The 19,348-nt window shown below is 38.7% G+C and overlaps 1 protein-coding gene and 1 pseudogene across 2 annotated transcripts; both read left to right on the top strand.

Annotated features, from left to right (window-relative positions):
- The first annotated feature begins 7,469 nt into the window (after window positions 1-7,469).
- Window positions 7,470-14,240, top strand: LOC149263530 (putative glutamate carboxypeptidase LAMP1; annotated as a pseudogene). Its single transcript, XR_016259284.1, has 12 exons — window positions 7,470-8,696; window positions 10,769-10,836; window positions 11,025-11,106; window positions 11,198-11,289; window positions 11,792-11,944; window positions 12,048-12,122; window positions 12,590-12,677; window positions 12,778-12,861; window positions 13,100-13,188; window positions 13,530-13,658; window positions 13,758-13,880; window positions 13,983-14,240. The product of XR_016259284.1 is annotated as a putative glutamate carboxypeptidase LAMP1 (transcript).
- A 459-nt stretch (window positions 14,241-14,699) lies between these two features.
- LOC149263529 (uncharacterized) lies at window positions 14,700-17,088 on the top strand. The gene is made up of 2 exons (XM_089426495.1): window positions 14,700-15,287; window positions 15,870-17,088. Exons 1-2 carry the CDS (start codon window positions 15,120-15,122, stop codon window positions 16,050-16,052), a joined length of 351 nt encoding a protein of 116 aa, XP_089282621.1. The 5' UTR covers window positions 14,700-15,119; the 3' UTR covers window positions 16,053-17,088.
- Window positions 17,089-19,348: the final 2,260 nt, after the last annotated feature.

Genomic DNA, 19,348 nt, shown 5'->3' with positions numbered 1-19,348 from the left:
ATGTTGTATTTTGGGCCTCTTGCAATGGAATTAAGTAATTGCCTTTGAAGGTTGTATGTATGGACGATGGTTCTCTAAAAACCATCATCGTTCATCTGTTTTCCACTGACAATTACCTTGCTAAAGACAGAAATTGGGTACAACAATGCCAGGCTCTGGAAAGCACAATACCACTGGGATTTGCCAAATATGATTTGTTGATCATCGAACAAAATACCAGCAATGGAGAACTATTCACCACACTGGCCAAACATGGCCCTGTCATTTGATGACCCAGGAATTGCGAAATTAACCTCATCATAGAGAAGTGTGCAAAATTGGTAGAACTGAAAGAAGACAGCGCTAATTACAGTGGTGGTAGGAGAAAGGAACTAAATCCACCTAATCTAGAATTGCTTATACAATTTGTACAAATTACAAGCTAATAAATAGTCTTTGTTCTACAGAATGACAACTCTTCAAACTACACAGGTAAAGACCATTGATGGATCACAGTGTTAACATAGATTCTAGTGCTTGAAATAGATTCTTAGCACTTCTTGGCCTTGTAGGAAGTAAAATACTCCTTTTAGCCACTGGAGGTTTCCTTTGAAAAGTAGAAGGCACGATCCCAAGTCTATCTGCAAGAATTGGGCAGACTGATGGAGAAGGCATTGGATACTACTGGACTTCTGGCTGAACATCTGAATTTGAAAGGAGTGTGATTTGGTAGGAGATTGGTACAACACGAGGTGACAATTTGGGGGCAATTGCTGGTATTTTTTGCTTTCCTTCATCGAATAGGAACTGCACCCCACCTTTCTGTTTAGAGATTCCTAGTCAGTGGTATGTTTTCGCTGGATCAGCTAATACAGTGCTTCCCCCTTCTTTCTTAAATCATTCGAATCCACTGGCACTTATGATCACTTGCACCTCTTATACCGTTGTATTGATGATGTAAAATATGTAAATAATTGTATAGCAAATTCAATGGAGTTGGCCTCTGGATGATCATAGTTCATTGTTTGTGATCGACTTGACTGGGGGTTGGCCTCTGTATAGCTATGTATCCTATGTTTCTTTATCAGCCCATAATAATAAAAGTTTATTACAAATGTGTGTGGTGCTTGTTTGTGCTACTGTTCTTTGTATTATGTTTGGCACTTTTTATGAAGTAACCGCGATGATGATACTTCAGGTATTTCGTGGCAATGTTGATTTGCTCTGTCTGACTTATAAGATTTCTGTTGTTATTTCACGGGAGGTTGCTATTCGCTGTATCATCTCCAAGTGCAGCCGAGGATAGTTAACAAATCGTGAACTCCTATGGAAAATGAGCTTTCAAAGGATCTAAAGAAAGTGGATTCTCAAGGAATTTATGTCTTATTTTTAAAACTAGGGTTTTAAGTATATCACAATGTTTCTTTAAATGTCCTCAAGTCAATGGTAATGGTTGTTAGAGAGCCGTGGACTTACAGGAACGAAGAATAATGAATTTCAAGAAAATGTTGTGTTCAAAGATATCTTTACAGTGGCCTCTAAGCAGCTGTCTCTCATATCCTACATGAATTTGTAGACCACACTAACATCAAATAATATATCAAATCTGCTATGAATCAAGTAAATGAGGCTCTAGTAGTCTTCTTGTAGAGAGTACCATTAATTTTCAAAAGGCACACTCAGTCAATTTCTCTCTTGATTGATATGGTGTCAAAAATGGTTTATAGTGTTCCATCCTAAACATGTATAATGAATGGCGATTTATATTTAGTTAAATAAATATATTGTTATCCATTTACAAAACTTGGCTTCCATAAGGAAAAATACAACACACTCAGGTTTGTAATTCTAAATATCTCTATTTGTTGTTTTTTCAAACCCAAAATTAGGTTGACACTACTTCAATTTATGATTAAGTCACCAACATGTAAGTATTATCACTTGCACATTTATGATTAAGTCACCAACATGTAAGTATTATCATTTGCAAAATATAAACACTACAATCAAATTCACGATGCTTGAAACCAAAACTAATAATCAATCATTCTTATACCACACTATCGAGGCTTGCTTCAAAGTGTAAAAGGATTTCTTTAGTAGACAAACAAGATTGTGGCCCTTCTCAAAACCTTGGGTTCCTCCATATAAATCTCCTCATTGAGAACACCATGTAAAAAAATTGCTCCATATAAATCTCCTCAGTGAGAACACCATGTAAAAAAACACTATTGACATCCAATTGATGTATGTTATAACTCTTATACATAATGAATAATGTGTGAAAGAATAAGTAGATAAGAGTTCATATTTGCAATAGGTGCAAAGATTTCAATGTAGTCAATATGAATATGATCTTGTTGAGAGAAGATTTTTGTCACGAGTAAATTTATGTTTCTCAATAACACTTGCAGATGGTAAATTTAGTCTTGTAGACAATTAGACATTTCATCGCATTCTTTCTTTATGGCCGGGGAACTAAGTCTCAACTTTTATTTTTCATCAAAGGAATTGCACTCTTTAGTCATATCATTCTCCCATTTAGATTAAACTTGTGCATCTGAATGTCTATTGAGATCAATTCCTTTAGGATACATGCCATGAAAGCAACACTAACACACTATTTCTATCAAGTCTTTCTTGAGTCATTTATTGTACCTACATTAACATCGACAACTTCAATTGTCTTAGTCAACCATTGGAGAAGACAAATGTCCCTTATAGGTGGAATTTTTGTATCAGATTCACCATGAGAATTCATAGTCAAATGATTAGATAAGCCATTGCTTGTAGTCAATTATATTGGAAAAGATCCACTCGAAGTGAAATCCGTTACACTAGTTGATTGCCTAGTGGAAAAGCTAGTCAATGCATTAGTTAAGGTTGTATAATAATATGCTGATATAGAATTTGTCCTAATCTCAAATGCATCATTGCTTAATAATCCATATGGGGACTTTAGTTTGGCAACCCTTGGAAGTCTACTTGTTAAAAGACAACATCCCACTTGCAAATAACTTTTCATTTTATTAGAATGAACAATTTGTAGGCATTTGCCAATTTGTAGCAATTTGTAACCTTCATGGCCAATCTTCAAGCAACAAAATTTGTTACAATTAGACGATTTATCAAATAAAGAATAGAGCTTCATACATGTATGATTTTTCTTTTTGCAATCATGACTCCCATCATGACCTGCCAAATTTCGGCATTCCTCCAATTCATTTCCTTGGTGTGATTCAAGAGAGCAATATGTGCACTTTTCATTGCAACAATGGTTACCCATACAAGAGTGATCAGAGGAATGGCCCTTCTCTAGAACACATCGCCAAAAACATTCAAAACATTTACAAACACATACAGAGAGTCCCTGTTTCAATTCTGCAAGTGATAAAATTGCCTCCAGTTGCAACTTTTGTACATCAGCATTCCCAGAAAATTCTGCAGTATTGCAGTGAAGCCACTTTTCAACACGATCGCGTCGTCTATCAGACAATGCCACTAAGAAATCGAGAAATGTAGAGTGCCAAAGCCTATACGTTCAGCAAGAGGTGCAAGGCCAAGCAAACTTATGATGAACACCCAAAACTACAAACAAAAGAATGTGGAAAGTGATGCCAGAAAAACTTACAGAAAATGTCAGAAATGATAAACTTTCAAGTAGCATAAACCCTCCGTCCTTTCTATTGATAAACTTACAGAAATGATGCTACTTCCAATAAAGAGCTTGAAAGACAACTTGTTATTGTTAGATTGCTTACAATAGATGGGCTGGAGTTTCCATTTCTAGTTGCTCTGTTTCTTCCACTCAAAGAGGATGAGTTCATTTCCATCACGTATTCCTCCAACATGGCTATCTACAGCTTTCGCATCCATATTCAAATTAATGTTGTTCACAAGCCTCAGACATTGATACCTATTTCCAACATCTGCACTTAAGGTCCACAAAACAGACTGCTCTCCCTTGTCATGATTATAATCTGCCAAGTATATTTGTTCAACAACATTCAACAAAAACTATGGATTAGGGGACCACCGTTGTAAACAACTCTGTTGCAGCCCATAATGCCCAAGACCCTGGCATTCTGAAACCCGGAGTTAAGGTGGTTTATAGCATTGCAGTGAATACGACTTCTCTACATATCCAGAGGAGAGGCTATATTAAACAATGAAACTAAAAGGAAAAGGGAAATAGAAAGTTTTACCTGGTCCCATTCTTTATCCCCGTGTTTCAGAGCATGTATGGTGGCCTTCTTCACAAAGGCAAACGCTCGGAAGCCAGCTTCATCCTTGACTCGAAGGCCCCATGAATCTACTCTGATCCATTGCTGACAAAAGGTTCTATCAAACAGGGGAATAAGGATAGTGATCAATCATCAATTATTAGATGAACAAATGCTTTCAGCGAGCTTCAAATAAAGTAGCTCAAACTGATGAACATACCTGATGAGGATCATGTGGGTTTTCCAGCGCAAGCACTGCAACATCACCACGAGCAGCCAAGCAATACTCTGGGTTGGCTTCACAATGGATCTTAACCGTATGTCCTTGTGGCTCGACATTAGCCTGTGGTGGATAGAATGAACTCTGCTCACCTCATGGTGGATGGACTCCTTGTGAAGCACCCACTGTTCAATTTACCAACAAATATTAAAAATCGGCACTCACCCAATTACACCTGAACCTGAAGGTGACGTCCCCTGCGTGGTGAGTTGCAGAGCGGAGGAATTGCCTGGGCCGGAGTTTTGTGGTGAGCTGCAGGCGCCGAGTCAAGAAGGAAGGTGAGTGAGCTGCAGGGGACGAGTCGTGCTGGTTGGGGGAGCAGCCCGCGGTTTAGCAATTCCTCCACTTCGAATTGGAAATGACATCAACTCTCCGCTACAACAATTCCAGTGCCGATCCGATCTGTCAGAGAATGTCAGGATTGCCAGCTCCGATCCGATCTGTCAGGAAATTTCAGGAAATGAATGCGGAGCAGTGGACAGAGGGTGGCGGAGCTAGGGGAGGGTGGCGGAGGACGGAGGGATTGCCGACGGCCGGAGCCGGATGATTTTCTGGGCGACGACGGAAACCGGGAAATTCCTTCGCCTAGGTAGACTACTCCAAAAAAATCAATTGTGTAAATACAAATAACACACCCTACAAAGTGATGTCTTCTTGAATATTGATCAATATGAATGATTTTCATTTCACAGTTCTTGTGTTTTGATTCTTTATGAATAGGAATTGATTCATTCAACTAAAATTGGTATTGTTGATTTTGATGGCACTTTTGTTGTCGAGCTTGATGATTGGGTGCTATGCCGAATTTACAAGAAAAATGGTCATTCTCAGAGAGTACAAGGGGTAGAACGAGATGAATCACCAAGTGCAGATGAAGTGATGGATTCTTTGTCTGATATTGATCAGCAAAACAAACTACAACTGCCCAAATTGCCTCTTTCAGTGGGTTATTGGAGAGTGACGATCCTTTCATAGATGGTTTTTTAACGATGAAGCCATGGATGGCAATGGAAACAACAACAGACTACCTCAAGTCCAGTCGTCCAACCTCTCTCAAAACAATTTCAACAATAACAATGACAACAATAGCGATTGGCGATATGAAGTTGTCCCAAAACAAGAAGAAATAGCAGTGGAGAATGACAACAAATTCAATTCTCTCAAGAGGACCCTCTCCTTAGCATATGGGGACGATGAAACCAACCCTGCAAAGAGATTCAACAACATGCAAAACAACTACAGCTACAACGTCAACAATAATGTTTCAGCCTTGCTTAATTCAGTGCAGCCCAATCAAACTTTCCAACAACAAAACTTCCTAAGCGCATTGAATGACAGTCAACAGAATTTCAGACTTCCCTACATTCAGAACATGCATTGGCCCACCTAAGCAAATAGAAAAAAAAAATACTTCAATTCCAGATGCACAGGTATGTGAATGCGTTCGGCCTTGATGGCAGTTGTATATTAGAAACAACTTTGGTTGTCCAGTCTAGGAAGATGAAGACATGCCACTGGTGAGATTGTAAACTACATAGCTGTAGATGCATATCGTTTTGGAGAGTTTCCGTGGTGGCTGCATTGGCGTTGGACCGTCCCTTTGCAAATTTGTGTAGAAATTGGCATCCTTTTTGCCACAGTTGGATGGGCAGCTATTCTAGGTTTGCTCATCATCATTCTTACTCTCATTCTAAACAAACTTCTGGCCAAAACCCTCCAGAAGTGCCAAAACTCTGGCCAAAAACTCTGCTGGCTCTAATTCTTTAGGGCATTCAGACTTCTGGATACTCTGCAGAAAAACAACTCAATGCCTATGAAAAAAATTGCAGTGTAGCATGAAAATCAGATTATGCTTGTTTAAACTGATATAATATGCAACTTTCATCATAAAAATAAAAATGCTAGCACATACTACTTGACATAGCATTATCATTTAGAATAACCATAATTGTCCAAAAGACATAGCTAGCACAAATGCCGCTTGAATGAAAATAACACTGAAGCACAATTCCCATTCTAAAATCTAATTTCTGCATCCCTGTAATAAAAGTGGCATCATATAGAATGTTTCAAGATAGGTCTGCAATTAGCTAAGTAATTGGACTGTTGAGAGGCCATGATGGATGAAAGTTGTATATACTATTATTCTCCAAGGACCATGGAGCTAACTGAAATCCATTTTTATATGATTTGTGACACAGGCAGAGTTAGTCCATATTACCATACTAGGAGTAATGACAAAGAGATGTCTCTGTGTACGATGTTGCCATGGAATATAATAGGCATAGGAACAGTGTGGGTTGGAGGACAATACAGAGCTCCTTCATGAGCCCAAGCATTTGTTTTCACCTCCTTATCAACCACCTGTGGCTTCTCTGCGTCATAAGGAATATATCATGTCAGAGATTCAATTCATCACAACATGATATGGTTTAAGGTCTTCATATTTCTAGGCAAATACATTAGAATGTTGTTTGAAAAGATTAACATACCTCTCCTTAAAATTTTGTACATGAATATGGATACCTAGTTGTTGTTCGCGTGAATTCATTTGTTTAACTTCACCTTCAATTAGGCAATCTTTAAGGTATCTAAACAAGTTCAATGGATATTTATGACTACTTTTATTCTATTTCATAGCCACTTTAACCCCCGAATAGGGTTTTCGGCATGGCTTCCTCAATTCAAACTCATTATCATCGATTCTTGCTTTCAAAAAAGTCCATTCACATTTCAATATTCTTCCACACACTATGCCTTACGGCGTTTCCTTTGCAACATTAGGTGCAAATGCTAGTTTAAAAATAGTTACGCCGTAATGCGTTCCCCTCTGAAATCAACCTCCCAAAATGTCTTCGTGTCGTAATCGTAGCCCTTAGATCTAGTGTTAGACGATTGGAGAAAAATGAACCGTTGATTAAGAGGTTAAAGTTTTTTAGGGTTTAGAGGGTGTTGAGGGGGCGGCGGCGGACCTGCAGAGGCGGACGCGGGTGTTGAGGGGGCGGCGGACCTGCATGAGGGCGGTGTACTGGATACTAGGCAACCTCTATCGTTTTTGTAAACATCAACTGGCCGTCTTGTGTTAATACAGGATGAATTGGGCATTTCAGTTGGGCACTTGGTGAACAGAAAAAGCAGAGTAGCGTTATTCAGAAGCAAGTTATCAATGGGATTATGGAAGTATTCACTACGGGAAGAGCCTCTCCTTGTTCAGGATTCCAATCCATCTTCATCCAGATGGACTCTGCACCGTTCCAAGCTGTTCTGCGGGATATATACCGCCTTTCTCCTCGCTGCAGCCATGCTCGTCCCCTTCAGTACTCGAATACTCGAAATACCCATCAAGGCCAAGACCACCATCAGCGCCGAGGACTATCACAGACTGTTCTTGAAGATGAGATGCAACGACACCATAGCTCAACATCTCAAGGTCATCACCCAAGAACCCCATGTGGCCAGCACCCCTGAAAACTTTGCCACAGCAGACTATGTTCTCTCCACTTTTCATAATTCTGGTCTGGATGCTCATTACACAGATTATGAAGTTCTGCTGACTTATCCTCTGTCAAGGTCTTTATCCCTCGCATTACCGCAGGGGGAGGTCATCCAGCTAAAACTGAAGGAGCAGGAAATAGAAAGCGATCCTTCCACCAAGAACGCCAAAGTCATTCCCACCTTTCATTCTTACTCTCCATCCGCAGACATTTCTGCAGAAGTGGTGTTTGTCAACTATGGCAGAGAAGAGGACTACTCCACTCTCAGAGACATGGGATTGGATGCTAAAGGTGCCATTGTTATCGCAAAATATGGAAAAAGTTTCAGAGGAGATATCGTAGAGATTGCTGCAGGAGCTGGAGCAGTTGGAGTTATGATATATTCTGATCCTCGAGACTATGGAGGGAACAGAACACAAGGATACTATCCAGACTCTACATGGTTACCTCCATCTGGAGTTCAACGAGGTTCTATTTATCAAGAAATTGGGGATCCTAACGCCCGGTTGGCCCAGTCTCCCTGATTCAGAACGCTTATCAGTAGATGATCCCAGGACTAAACTGCCTACGATTCCATCGATTCCAATATCAGCGGAGGATGCCACAACCATAATGAAGTCGCTTGGTGGCCCTGTTGCTCCTGCTGATTGGCATGGTGCTCTGGACTTGCCTGCATATCGCCTTGGTGGGGGACCAAGCATTCTCAATCTTCATTACAAGGTAAGCATGCCCATCTTTATTCAATCTAACCCTGCATCCCTTCTGTAGCCCCAAAATCATACATCTTAGTTTTCCACAATAAGGATTTTACGCAACTTCTTGCTTCAAACCCCCTAAAAAGACACGATGAATCCTCCCAATTGGAAGATCTTGCTTCTGTTTCAAACCAGCGGGCAGGGGACAAGCACTACCCCGTTTTTGTCCGAGGATTGAATTTGAAACTGCTGGGAAGAGTTGCTCAAACCGCATCTCCTTAAAAACTAGCTTCTGTTTCAATTATTTTTTTCCTGCACGGAAAGAACCCAAATTTTAGCCGGGAATGCACCAATATGATTTTTCCAGACAGAAAGCTACCAAATATAATAATCTCTTACCAATTTACGGCTGGAGAGCAGCCCAACCAACAATTCTGTTTCAAAATCAATCCTTAATTTTAAGGAGAAAGCCATCCAGTTTTGTTTATTCTCAGTCCTAAATTTTATTTATTCTTAGTCCTGTTCTCTATCCTATTTATTCCAAGTTTTATGTGTCTTTGATGATGGTGGAGTATCTGAACTCTACACAATTTGCATTAATAACACAATCTTTTTTTTTTTTAATCTGGATTGAAACCACCCAATTTTTTCCTGACATTGAAATCAAGATTAATTTTCTAAATTGCTTACCCAAATTTTGGCAACGATTGAAATTGAAAATTTTGAGAGGAGTGGCCTTAAGGTAGAACAAATGAGTTGGCTAAGAAGAACCAAATATAATAAACTCTTACCAATCTAATGCTAGATAGCAGCCCAACTAACTCTTTAATTTAGAAGAAACATTTATTAGAATGCTAATATATAATTGAAATTAACAATTGAAACTAAGAACTGAATTCTTAACAGTTGAATCTAAAGGCGTGATTTACTCTCTAAAAAGTTAAAATTTGTAGGGTTTAATTAGATAACAATCTAAAATTTTTGAAATTTTTATAGTAATATTATCAGACATTTATTTTTGAAATTTTTAGAGTAATATTATCAAACAATTATAATTGCCATTTTCAGGAATATTAAAATTTGTTAAATTTTATACTTCAAAATAAATATGTTTCTATCATTTATAATTGCCATTTTCAGGGATATTAAAATTTGTCAAATTTTATACCTCAAAATAAGTATGTTTCTGTCAATTTTTCCATGATTTCCAACGCCCTTGCTCAGAACTGCTAACATCCTGGAGGAGCCTATTGAATCCAATACCATGTTGAAAAGTGGATAAACTAAGAATTAAACATAGTACTTGCTCTTACTCTATCACTGATTATATGCCCCTTTCATCATTTCTTTTAACAATTCATCTAATTTAAAGGTGTAGATAGCTAGCGTCCTGTAACACTGAAAGTACAATATTACGCTATAGTTTCATTGAGGAGCTTCCTATTTTTCTAAAAACTGGTGTGGATAGTTAGCTTTCTGTTACACACAAAGCATAATATTAGGCTATGCTTATACAGAGGGGCTTCGTATTATTCTGAAAAGTGTCTTCTGAGAAAGATTTCGGAGTAGCAAGGCTGCAAAAGACATTACTTTGGCGATATGAAGAAGCAGAAAACCGCACAAGGCCAGCAAAATTCGACGACCGGAATAAGAGAAAAGACAGTGAGATTATCAGAATCTCCGAAGTAGGAGGAGATTAGAATTTTCATGAGATATAAATTCCATTACTCATGAAAGGCTCGGCTATTTGCTTCCATGAGACTGCCTTCTCCAAACAAGATTTAGAACTTAGGCCCCCTCAACGGAACCATTAGTTTAGGACATATGTAGTGATATGTGCATATTTCATAACCAGTTAGAAGCATGGTGTTTAGCACTCTCCTTAAAGTACATTTTATATTTGGGTGAGAAGCTATGAAATCTATACTTATTTTTCTTTAATGGAAATCTTACATTCTGGTGATTTTAGATCAAATTCACACTGTATAACAGCTGTCTTTCCTCTCATGTAATGTTTGTTGCAATTAATCTGAATATCTTTGTAGTTCTGATACAAGGCAGAGATCCTTACATATTGATGTTTGATTGTAATTTCAGTCAAATCATACCATTGCCCCAATTCGAGATGTATTTGGACTCATAAAAGGTTCGGAGGAGCCTAACAGGTATGGATCACCTTCTGGGACTTTAACTTCATGAGTGTATCAATGCATGTCCATTCATGGAGCGTATTTTAACGCTGAAACAATGGTTAATATCATCTAACTCCTGTTGCAAGTCTTCACTAAATATATTACAGCTTGAAATACTGTAGCTATTGATATAAGAAAAAGATATCTTTGGTGATAAGCAGGTATGTTTTGCTGGGTAACCACCGCGATGCATGGACTTTTGGTGCCTGTGACCCGAATAGCGGAACTGCAACCCTTCTGGAAGTCTGAATCATTGCTAGCTTAATCCCCCTTCTTTTCTAACCTATTTCTATTCGTAAAGATATCCAAGTTAACCACTCTCTGTCTTGTTCAGATATCTCAGAGACTAGGGAAGTTGCTAAAACAGGGTTGGCAGCCAAAGAGAAGTATACTATTGTGTAACTGGATGCAGAGGAATACGCATTGGTAAGAACTTGTATTTACTTTATGAAGAGTGGAGGAATATGATGTTCTGGCAATCGGTATTTCATCCCAATTATGTTCTGGGGCTCTGTTTTTGACGGTTATCTGATCCATGAATAAATATGGTAGTTTAGATTAAGATAGAGGAGGTATGTGTCAAGGATATCCATTTGGGATTCCAAAAATATAATTATAGCTACTCATTGTACCAAGAGAAGAGTCTATATCGATGGGTAAGTTTAACTAGTCTCTAGTAGTAGTAATATTACTACTACTAAATATTTGTTTAATTATGGATTAGCTGTAGGTGTCCTGTTCCCTTTACTCTTTTAAATTCCCCACAAAGTTCACATTGAAAAATATATATATATATATATATAGATTAATCCAAAAAAGTTCTGAAAATTTTACTACTTTTCTCTTTCTATGTTAAATAAATGTGATTAACACAAAACTTAGAATCTTTCTGAGATATATGCTATTTATCAACCAATAAAAATTGCAGATTGGATCCACGGAATGGGTGGAGCAGAACTATGATTTACTGTTCTCATCAGCCGTGGCATATCTCAATGTTGATGAGGCTGTCAAGGGCCCGGGGTTTAAACCTCAATCAACACCCCAACTTGACGATTTTATTCAGGATATAGCTAAAGAGGTCAGTTGGATATTTTATTCAAGTGGGTATATTCTACTTTCCACTGTCAGTAAAATACTGATCGTTATACTTTGAATTGATTATTATACTCTGATTTGCAAAGGTGGAAGATCCAAACAATCCTGGAAAGACAATCTATGAATCATGGGCTTCTTCCAGCCAAGATTCCCGTCCTCCTGTAAGTGTTCATGTTTTGTTTCATTACCTTATCCTTCAATTAATGATATGATAAGTAAGATTACATCTCACTGGTTTTAAATTAATATGATTAATCTGATTCTGATTAATCTTGGCTTCTTCCAGCCAAGATTCCCATCCTTCGGTAAGTCCTCATGTTTTGTTTCATGACTTTATGCTTCAATTAATGATAAGGATAAGTAAGATTACATCTCATTGGTTTTAAATCAATATGATTAATCTGATTCCCTATCAGAAGGAAATTTGGCAAATATTAAGTACCACACAGTAAGTCAATGATTAGTTTTGGTTTACTCTCTTTTCATCTGGTCAAATTGAATATCACATTATTCTCATCGGATTTGACTACATGGTACTTAATATTTGCCCATAAAAATCGGGTATTGCTGTAAATTGCCAATAAAAATTGGGTATTGCTGTAAAGAGCTTACTAAATTTCAATCTCAGATTAAAAGGTTAGGTGGAGGGGGATCCGATTATGCCCCATTTGTGCAGCATGCCGGAATTCCAGGCACTGACTTCACCTTTGGAGAAGGTAAAGAAATCACAGTCATAGAATACAGGAAATTGAAATTAAATACAAATAGAGAAATCAACAAGTTATTGTACTTATTTCTACAATGTATTGATGATAGACTTTCCGGCAAATCATTCTCTGTATGATGATTACATGTGGATGGCAAAATATGGCGACCCGCATTTTCATAGGCATGTTGCACGTAAGTACATTGTCAACGTTCCATACATTGCCCTCTGGCAAGGAATATCAGCCATGCACAAGTTGTGTGGATCCAAAGGCTTACAGGTTGCAGTAACATACATCCCACAGCACAACCTGTAAAGTCTTAGTATCTGTGCAATTTGTTCATGGCAGACATCCCTAGCCCCTTTGAAGATGGTCGGAGAGTTAAATTTAATGATTATAATCAAACATTTGATTTTCTACCTATTGTCCAGTGGGAGCAATGTGGGGTCTAACAACGCTCAAGCTAGCGGATGCAAAGGTTCTCCCTTTCAACTATACAACGTATGCCGACAATCTGCAGGTAGGAAAGATGTTGGATTAGTTTAAATGAAGACTTTGTCTTTTTTATAAACAAATATATTAAAAAACCAGCGAAAATTCATGTTAAGTTTTTCATTTTAAATAAATAAAATCTAAACCTAACATAAATTCATCTGCTGTTCTGAACATAAATGGCAGCAAAGTGTTTGTTAACTCTTTTCTAATTGATAGTAGGAAGTTTTGTTCAGTCTAATTCTAATTGATACCATATGCTATAAATCAACTGCTTAATACTTATACTTGGCAAATTAGTATCAGAAGATGCAAATTTTGAAAATCCATTGAAAATTCTTTGACATATTTGGCCTGTAATTGGGACAGTTGTATGTGGATACATTAGAATCACAGTTAAGCTCTGTCGATGCACCTTGCTTCGTGTCTACAAATCCATTGCATAAGTCCATTGCTGAGCTCAGAAAAGCTGCGTTGCAGATTAAGAAAAAAGCACAGGTTTGGTTTCTTCTTCAAAACCCCTGCAAGAGATATAAAGGCCTTTAAATTTTTGGATGGTAATTGATTAGGTACAACTTTATAATGCTCTAAATTCAGGAACTGGAGGCTCTTGAGGATGAAAGTGCAGAGCTGAGGAGCTTGAATGACCATCTTGTAATGGCAGAGCGTGCATTTACAGACGCAGATGGGCTGCCTGGTTCGCCTTGGTATAAGCACTTGGTAAAGGACATATGTTCAAAATATATGATTGCTGTGTTTGTGATGTTTCTTAAATGCAAGGTTATTAAAACAGAGTTGCACATATGTTTGGCTCGCATGCAGGTATATGGGCCGTCTAAAATCAACAAGTATGGGACAACAACGTTTCCTGGTATAAGTGACTTGCTTGCGCTTGTAGCAGGTGATGAGGCCAATCATAGTGGTGATGGGTGGGCTGGTGTACAGCACCAAATATGGAGGGTGTCAAGAGCAATCAGCCGTGTAGCTCTGGTCATTCATGGGGAGCTCAGTTGATTTGGTCATTTTCAAGCTGTTATGAGTTGAGTCTCTATTCAAAATGTTCCCAGGGGGGTAAACAAAGGCAATGGCACATGAGATGCCATAAGGCCAGTGGGATTGATACCATAAGGCCCATCATCATGTTAGCTTAGGAACTAACAAAATGAGAGTAAAACTACGTATCTCTGGTTTTCGATAAATCATCAGGTTAGATGGGGCACTGGGGCAAACAAGATCAGAGTAAAACTATGTCTCTAGTTTTCCTTATGTATGGTTTAGTACGTCATAAACAAGAAAGCTATTAAAATTGTAATCAGCATATTATAAGGTTACAATAATTAGAATCACGCTAACGATCTTGTGTTGTCATTTTGTAATATCCCAGCATTATCATCATAAATATATTGCCTTGTTTTCTCCGACAACCAACAATCAGAATATTAATTTATGATGGAGAGAGATTTTTACATATGCAAAACAATTATTATGGTTGCAAGTGACTTGCGTAAATTATTTCTTCCGCTACTACCTAACATTTTTACGCCGTAAGGCGTTTCCCTCTGAAATCAACTCCCCCAATTGCCACTGTGTCCTTGTTTGAGCCATCAGATTAGATGTTAGACGATTGAAACGTTCCAGACCGTTGGATGTAGTTTAGGTTAGTTTTTTATATTTTTTTGGCACAGCTTTTCTCGCTGCTTCAAATCGCCGCACAGTTTTTCTCGCTGCTTCAAATCTCCCTGAGCAGGCAGCGTCTCTGGGCATCCGACTCTAGGAGCTTGGAGCTTGATGAGCTTTTATCTCCAGTGAGGGTTTTGCAGGCAAAGTTTTCAATGGATCTTCAGGGCTTCAAATTTCCTCCATCGGAAGAGAAATCCTGCATCGATCAGAAGAAATTTCCCGCGTTTTATGAATGAAAATCCCCTTACAGATAGAGGACGGACTGGATTATGAACGAAGATGCCAGATTCAGATCCTCCAACTATGGAGAGAATGACTTCATTTGTTTTGCATTCCACCCGCGAAGTTTGCTCTAATGCGGCCATTTTCCGCAGTGCTGTTTCGGTGGTCGGTAACTCTGTTTGGGTCCTGTTTGATGGTCTGGCGGTGGATCAGAAATGTTTACAGGTAAAAAGCTTTAGTTTTATCTTTCAGCTGGTTCTCCGCTCTTATTTCTTTGTTCTTCGTGACTGTAGGCGTTCAAGCCCTATCATAAACCCTAATCAGTTTTCCTGTATTTGAAATGCAACGCAGGACGTTGGGACCCCGAGCTGGCTCAACCTGCTTGGTAGGGCGACGTGTCTACAGTGGCAGAGTTTCCTTACGGGTAAGAACTTGCCATAGTTTGAGGGGAAATTTAAAGCGTGGCTCCAATGCGACCCAACGGTGGAGCTTTTGCCAGAGTTTCCTCATCTCCAACTGTGGAGAGAATGACTTCATTTGTTTTGCATTCCACCCGCGAAGGTTGCTCTGATGCGGCCATTTTCCGCAGTGCTGTTTCGGTGGTCGGTAACTCTGTTTGGGTCCTGTTTGATGGTCTGGCAGTGGATCAGAAATGTTTACAGGTAAAAAGCTTTGGTTTTATCTTTCAGCTGGTTCTCTGCTCTTATTTACTTGTTCTGCTCTTATTTCCTTGTTCTTCGTGACTGTAGGCGTTCAATCCCTATCAGATACCCTAATCAGTTTTCTTGTATTTGAAATGCAACGCAGGACGTTGGGACCCGGAGCTGGCTCAACCTGCTTGGTAGGGCGACGTGTCTACAGTGGCGGAGTTTCCAGTTTTGGGTAAGAACTTGCCCTGGTTGGAGGGGAAACTTAAAGCGTGGCTATGGCTCTCTGCATCTATGGGATGCCTGTTTCGTAGCCAAAAAGCTCAATTTAGAAGAGGGTTAGAGCTTTTTAATGGGTTTTTTCCCAAATGTAAATAAATTTTGCTATGACGATGTGATTATCATTTCAGATATTACCTAGAGCTTATTCTGCTCTGAAATTATGTAGTTTCCTGTTATTCTCTTTTGTGACGATGAAGGTTTATAGAGCTGTGCCGTTAATTATTTTGCAGTTTGATATGGCTACCATGGCCAGCAGTCGACGGCACCATTTGCTTAAATTTGTTTTTGAATCTTTGCTAAATATGTATACCCAGTTCGGGGTTTGCGTCTTCGGTTATATCTTCATAAAATAATGTGATGTATACTCAATTCCTTGCTTACTCGTGTTTGCCCGTATGTTATATCGTTTACATATTTCAAGGAGTTGTCTACATTATAAAGAGTTATAAATCTTCGATTTGGATATGTGGCATCGGCCAACTTGATCTCCGTTTAATAATTGCAGCTTGTTTACCAGTTACATACGTTTAACATTACCTAATGTATGTTCTTTTCCTTTGTAATTGCGGGGTCTGCTACCCAGTGTCATTATAGCTTGGCCTCCTCAGTTTCCAAGTTTCTTCCGGGAGCTTATGATCCACTCCCAACCTCCAGGGTTCATCATTTTGTGTTGTTATTGCCGCCTATGGAAGATTGGGTCGAGCTGCAGAGGCAGAGAAGATGTTTGAAAAGATGGTTAACGCAGGTGTGGAGCTAGATGTTTTTGTTTATGGTGCCTTGATAAATGCATTTGTTGAAGCTGGATGTGTGGAAGAAGCTGTACGTTACTTTCAAATAATGCAAAATGCTGGTTTTGCAGGGAACTCTGTGGTGTATAGTTCTTTGATTAAGGTTTATAGTAAACGTGGTTTTTTGAAGGAAGCACAAGAAACGTACAAACGCATACAGAAATTGGGTGTTGAACCAGATGCCTTTTTATCAGGCTGTATGCTTGACCTTTATGCTCGCACTGATATAGTGACTGAAGCACAAGAAGTATTCAAAGTCTTGAAGGAAAAGCAGCACGCAAATGAATTTTCTTTTTCCATGATGTTGTCCTTATAAAAAAAGAATGGAAGGCTTAATGAAGCCACTGAAATTGCAAAGGAAATGTTAGAATCGAGATTTCTTACTAACGTTCTTTCTTTTAATAGCGTCATTAGCCTGTTCATTGCAGATGGAAGATTGAGAGAGGCTGCTGAAGTTTTTCATCAAATGTTAAAACTAAAGGCTTCACCCAATGAGAATACATACAAAACACTGGGCATTCTTCTAAAGGGAGGAGGCATTCCAAGGGATACAGTAGAGCAGCTCGATGTTGCACGTAAAAGTGGGCTTCCACATGGTATTCAGGCCTTGAGAATGACAATCTTTTCTACAGTGGGGATGCATGCTGAAGCTTTGGAAGCTTGTGATGAACTGAGAGCTTCTGGGTTGGATTTTGATGTGTCTTCTTACAATGCTGTTATATATGCACTTGGTAGTGCTGGGAGGATTAATGAAGCTTACAACATGTTCATGATCATGCAAGCCAAAGGTCTTGAACCAGATACAATTACTTATGCAAGTATGACAATTAGCTATGGGAAGCTAGGGTTGGTAGACGGTGTTAGGAGAATGTTTTACAAAATGAAACAGAAGGGTTTTCAGCCAAACGAATTCATGTTCAAAGGCAGTTATAGATGCCTATAAAAGTGCTGGGAAGTTTGCTTTAGCCAGATTTGTTACCCAGGAGAGGGAGTTCATGCATCAGTTGCAAGATCATGGTCACATTATATAAGATTATGCAGATCTGGTTTCAAGCTCGATTTCATGTGCACAACTTTTAAAAGGAAGCTGGCATACCCTGTATTCATGCTGTTGTGTCTTTTAACATTTTGTAAAATTGTAACAGGTTATTTTTTTTTTTGGGAAATTTAAATCTATGCTCCTTGTATAGCTTCCACATGGTATTCAGGCCTTGAGAATGACAATATTTTCTGCAGTGGGGATGCATGCTGAAGCTTTGGAAGCTTGTGATGAACTGAGAGCTTCTGGGTTGGATTTTGATGTGTCTTCTTACAATGCTGTTATATATGCACTTGGTAGTGCTGGGAGGATTAATGAAGCTTACAACATGTTCATGATCATGCAAGCCAAAGGTCTTGAACCAGATACAATTACTTATGCAAGTATGACAATTAGCTATGGGAAGCTAGGGTTGGTAGACGGTGTTAGGAGAATGTTTTACAAAATGAAACAGAAGGGTTTTCAGCCAAACGAATTCATGTTCAAGGCAGTTATAGATGCCTATAAAAGTGCTGGGAAGTTTGCTTTAGCCAGATTTGTTACCCAGGAGAGGGAGTTCATGCATCAGTTGCAAGATCATGGTCACATTATATAAGATTATGCAGATCTGGTTTCGAGTTCGATTTCATGTGCACAACTTTTAAAAGGAAGCTGGCATACCCTGTATTCATGCTGTTGTGTCTTTTAACATTTTGTAAAATTGTAACAGGTTATTTTTTTTTTGGGAAATTTAAATCTATGCTCCTTGTATAGCTTCCACATGGTATTCAGGCCTTGAGAATGACAATCTTTTCTGCAGTGGGGATGCATGCTGAAGCTTTGGAAGCTTGTGATGAACTGAGAGCTTCTGGGTTGGATTTTGATGTGTCTTCTTACAATGCTGTTATATATGCACTTGGTAGTGCTGGGAGGATTAATGAAGCTTACAACATGTTCATGATCATGCAAGCCAAAGGTCTTGAACCAGATACAATTACTTATGCAAGTATGACAATTAGCTATGGGAAGCTAGGGTTGGTAGACGGAGTTAGGAGAATGTTTTACAAAATGAAACACAAGGGTTTTCAGCCAAACGAATTCATGTTCAAGGCAGTTATAGATGCCTATAAAAGTGCTGGGAAGTTTGCTTTAGCCAGATTTGTTACCCAGGAGAGGGAGTTCATGCATCAGTTGTAAGATCGTGGTCACATTATATAAGATTATGCAGATCTGGTTTCGAGCTCGATTTCATGTGCAAAGCTTTTAAAAGGAAGCTGGCATACCCTGTATTCATGCTGTTGTGTCTTTTAACATTTTGTAAAATTGTAACAGGTTATTTTTTTTTGGGAAATTTAAATCTATGCTCCTTGTATAGAGAAATTGTGGATAAAAGGGTACTAGTAGTTCTTTTAGTGTATAACAAAAATGAAAATAAAAAGACATTGGTCATTCCCTTCTCCAATATAAATTAAGACTTTGAAAACAGAGGAGGGCACCCCAAAATCCTGAAGCTTGACAGTGGTATCCGAGATTCTCAAAAAATTCTGTGAG

Source organism: Pinus tabuliformis, chromosome 6, assembly GCF_031772625.1.
Source record: "Pinus tabuliformis cultivar Carrire ecotype Pingquan chromosome 6, CPIR1, whole genome shotgun sequence".
Lineage (NCBI taxonomy): Eukaryota > Viridiplantae > Streptophyta > Pinopsida > Pinales > Pinaceae > Pinus > Pinus tabuliformis.
The sequence above is the reverse complement of the archived record's forward strand: the minus strand, read 5'-3'. Positions and strand labels throughout refer to the sequence as shown.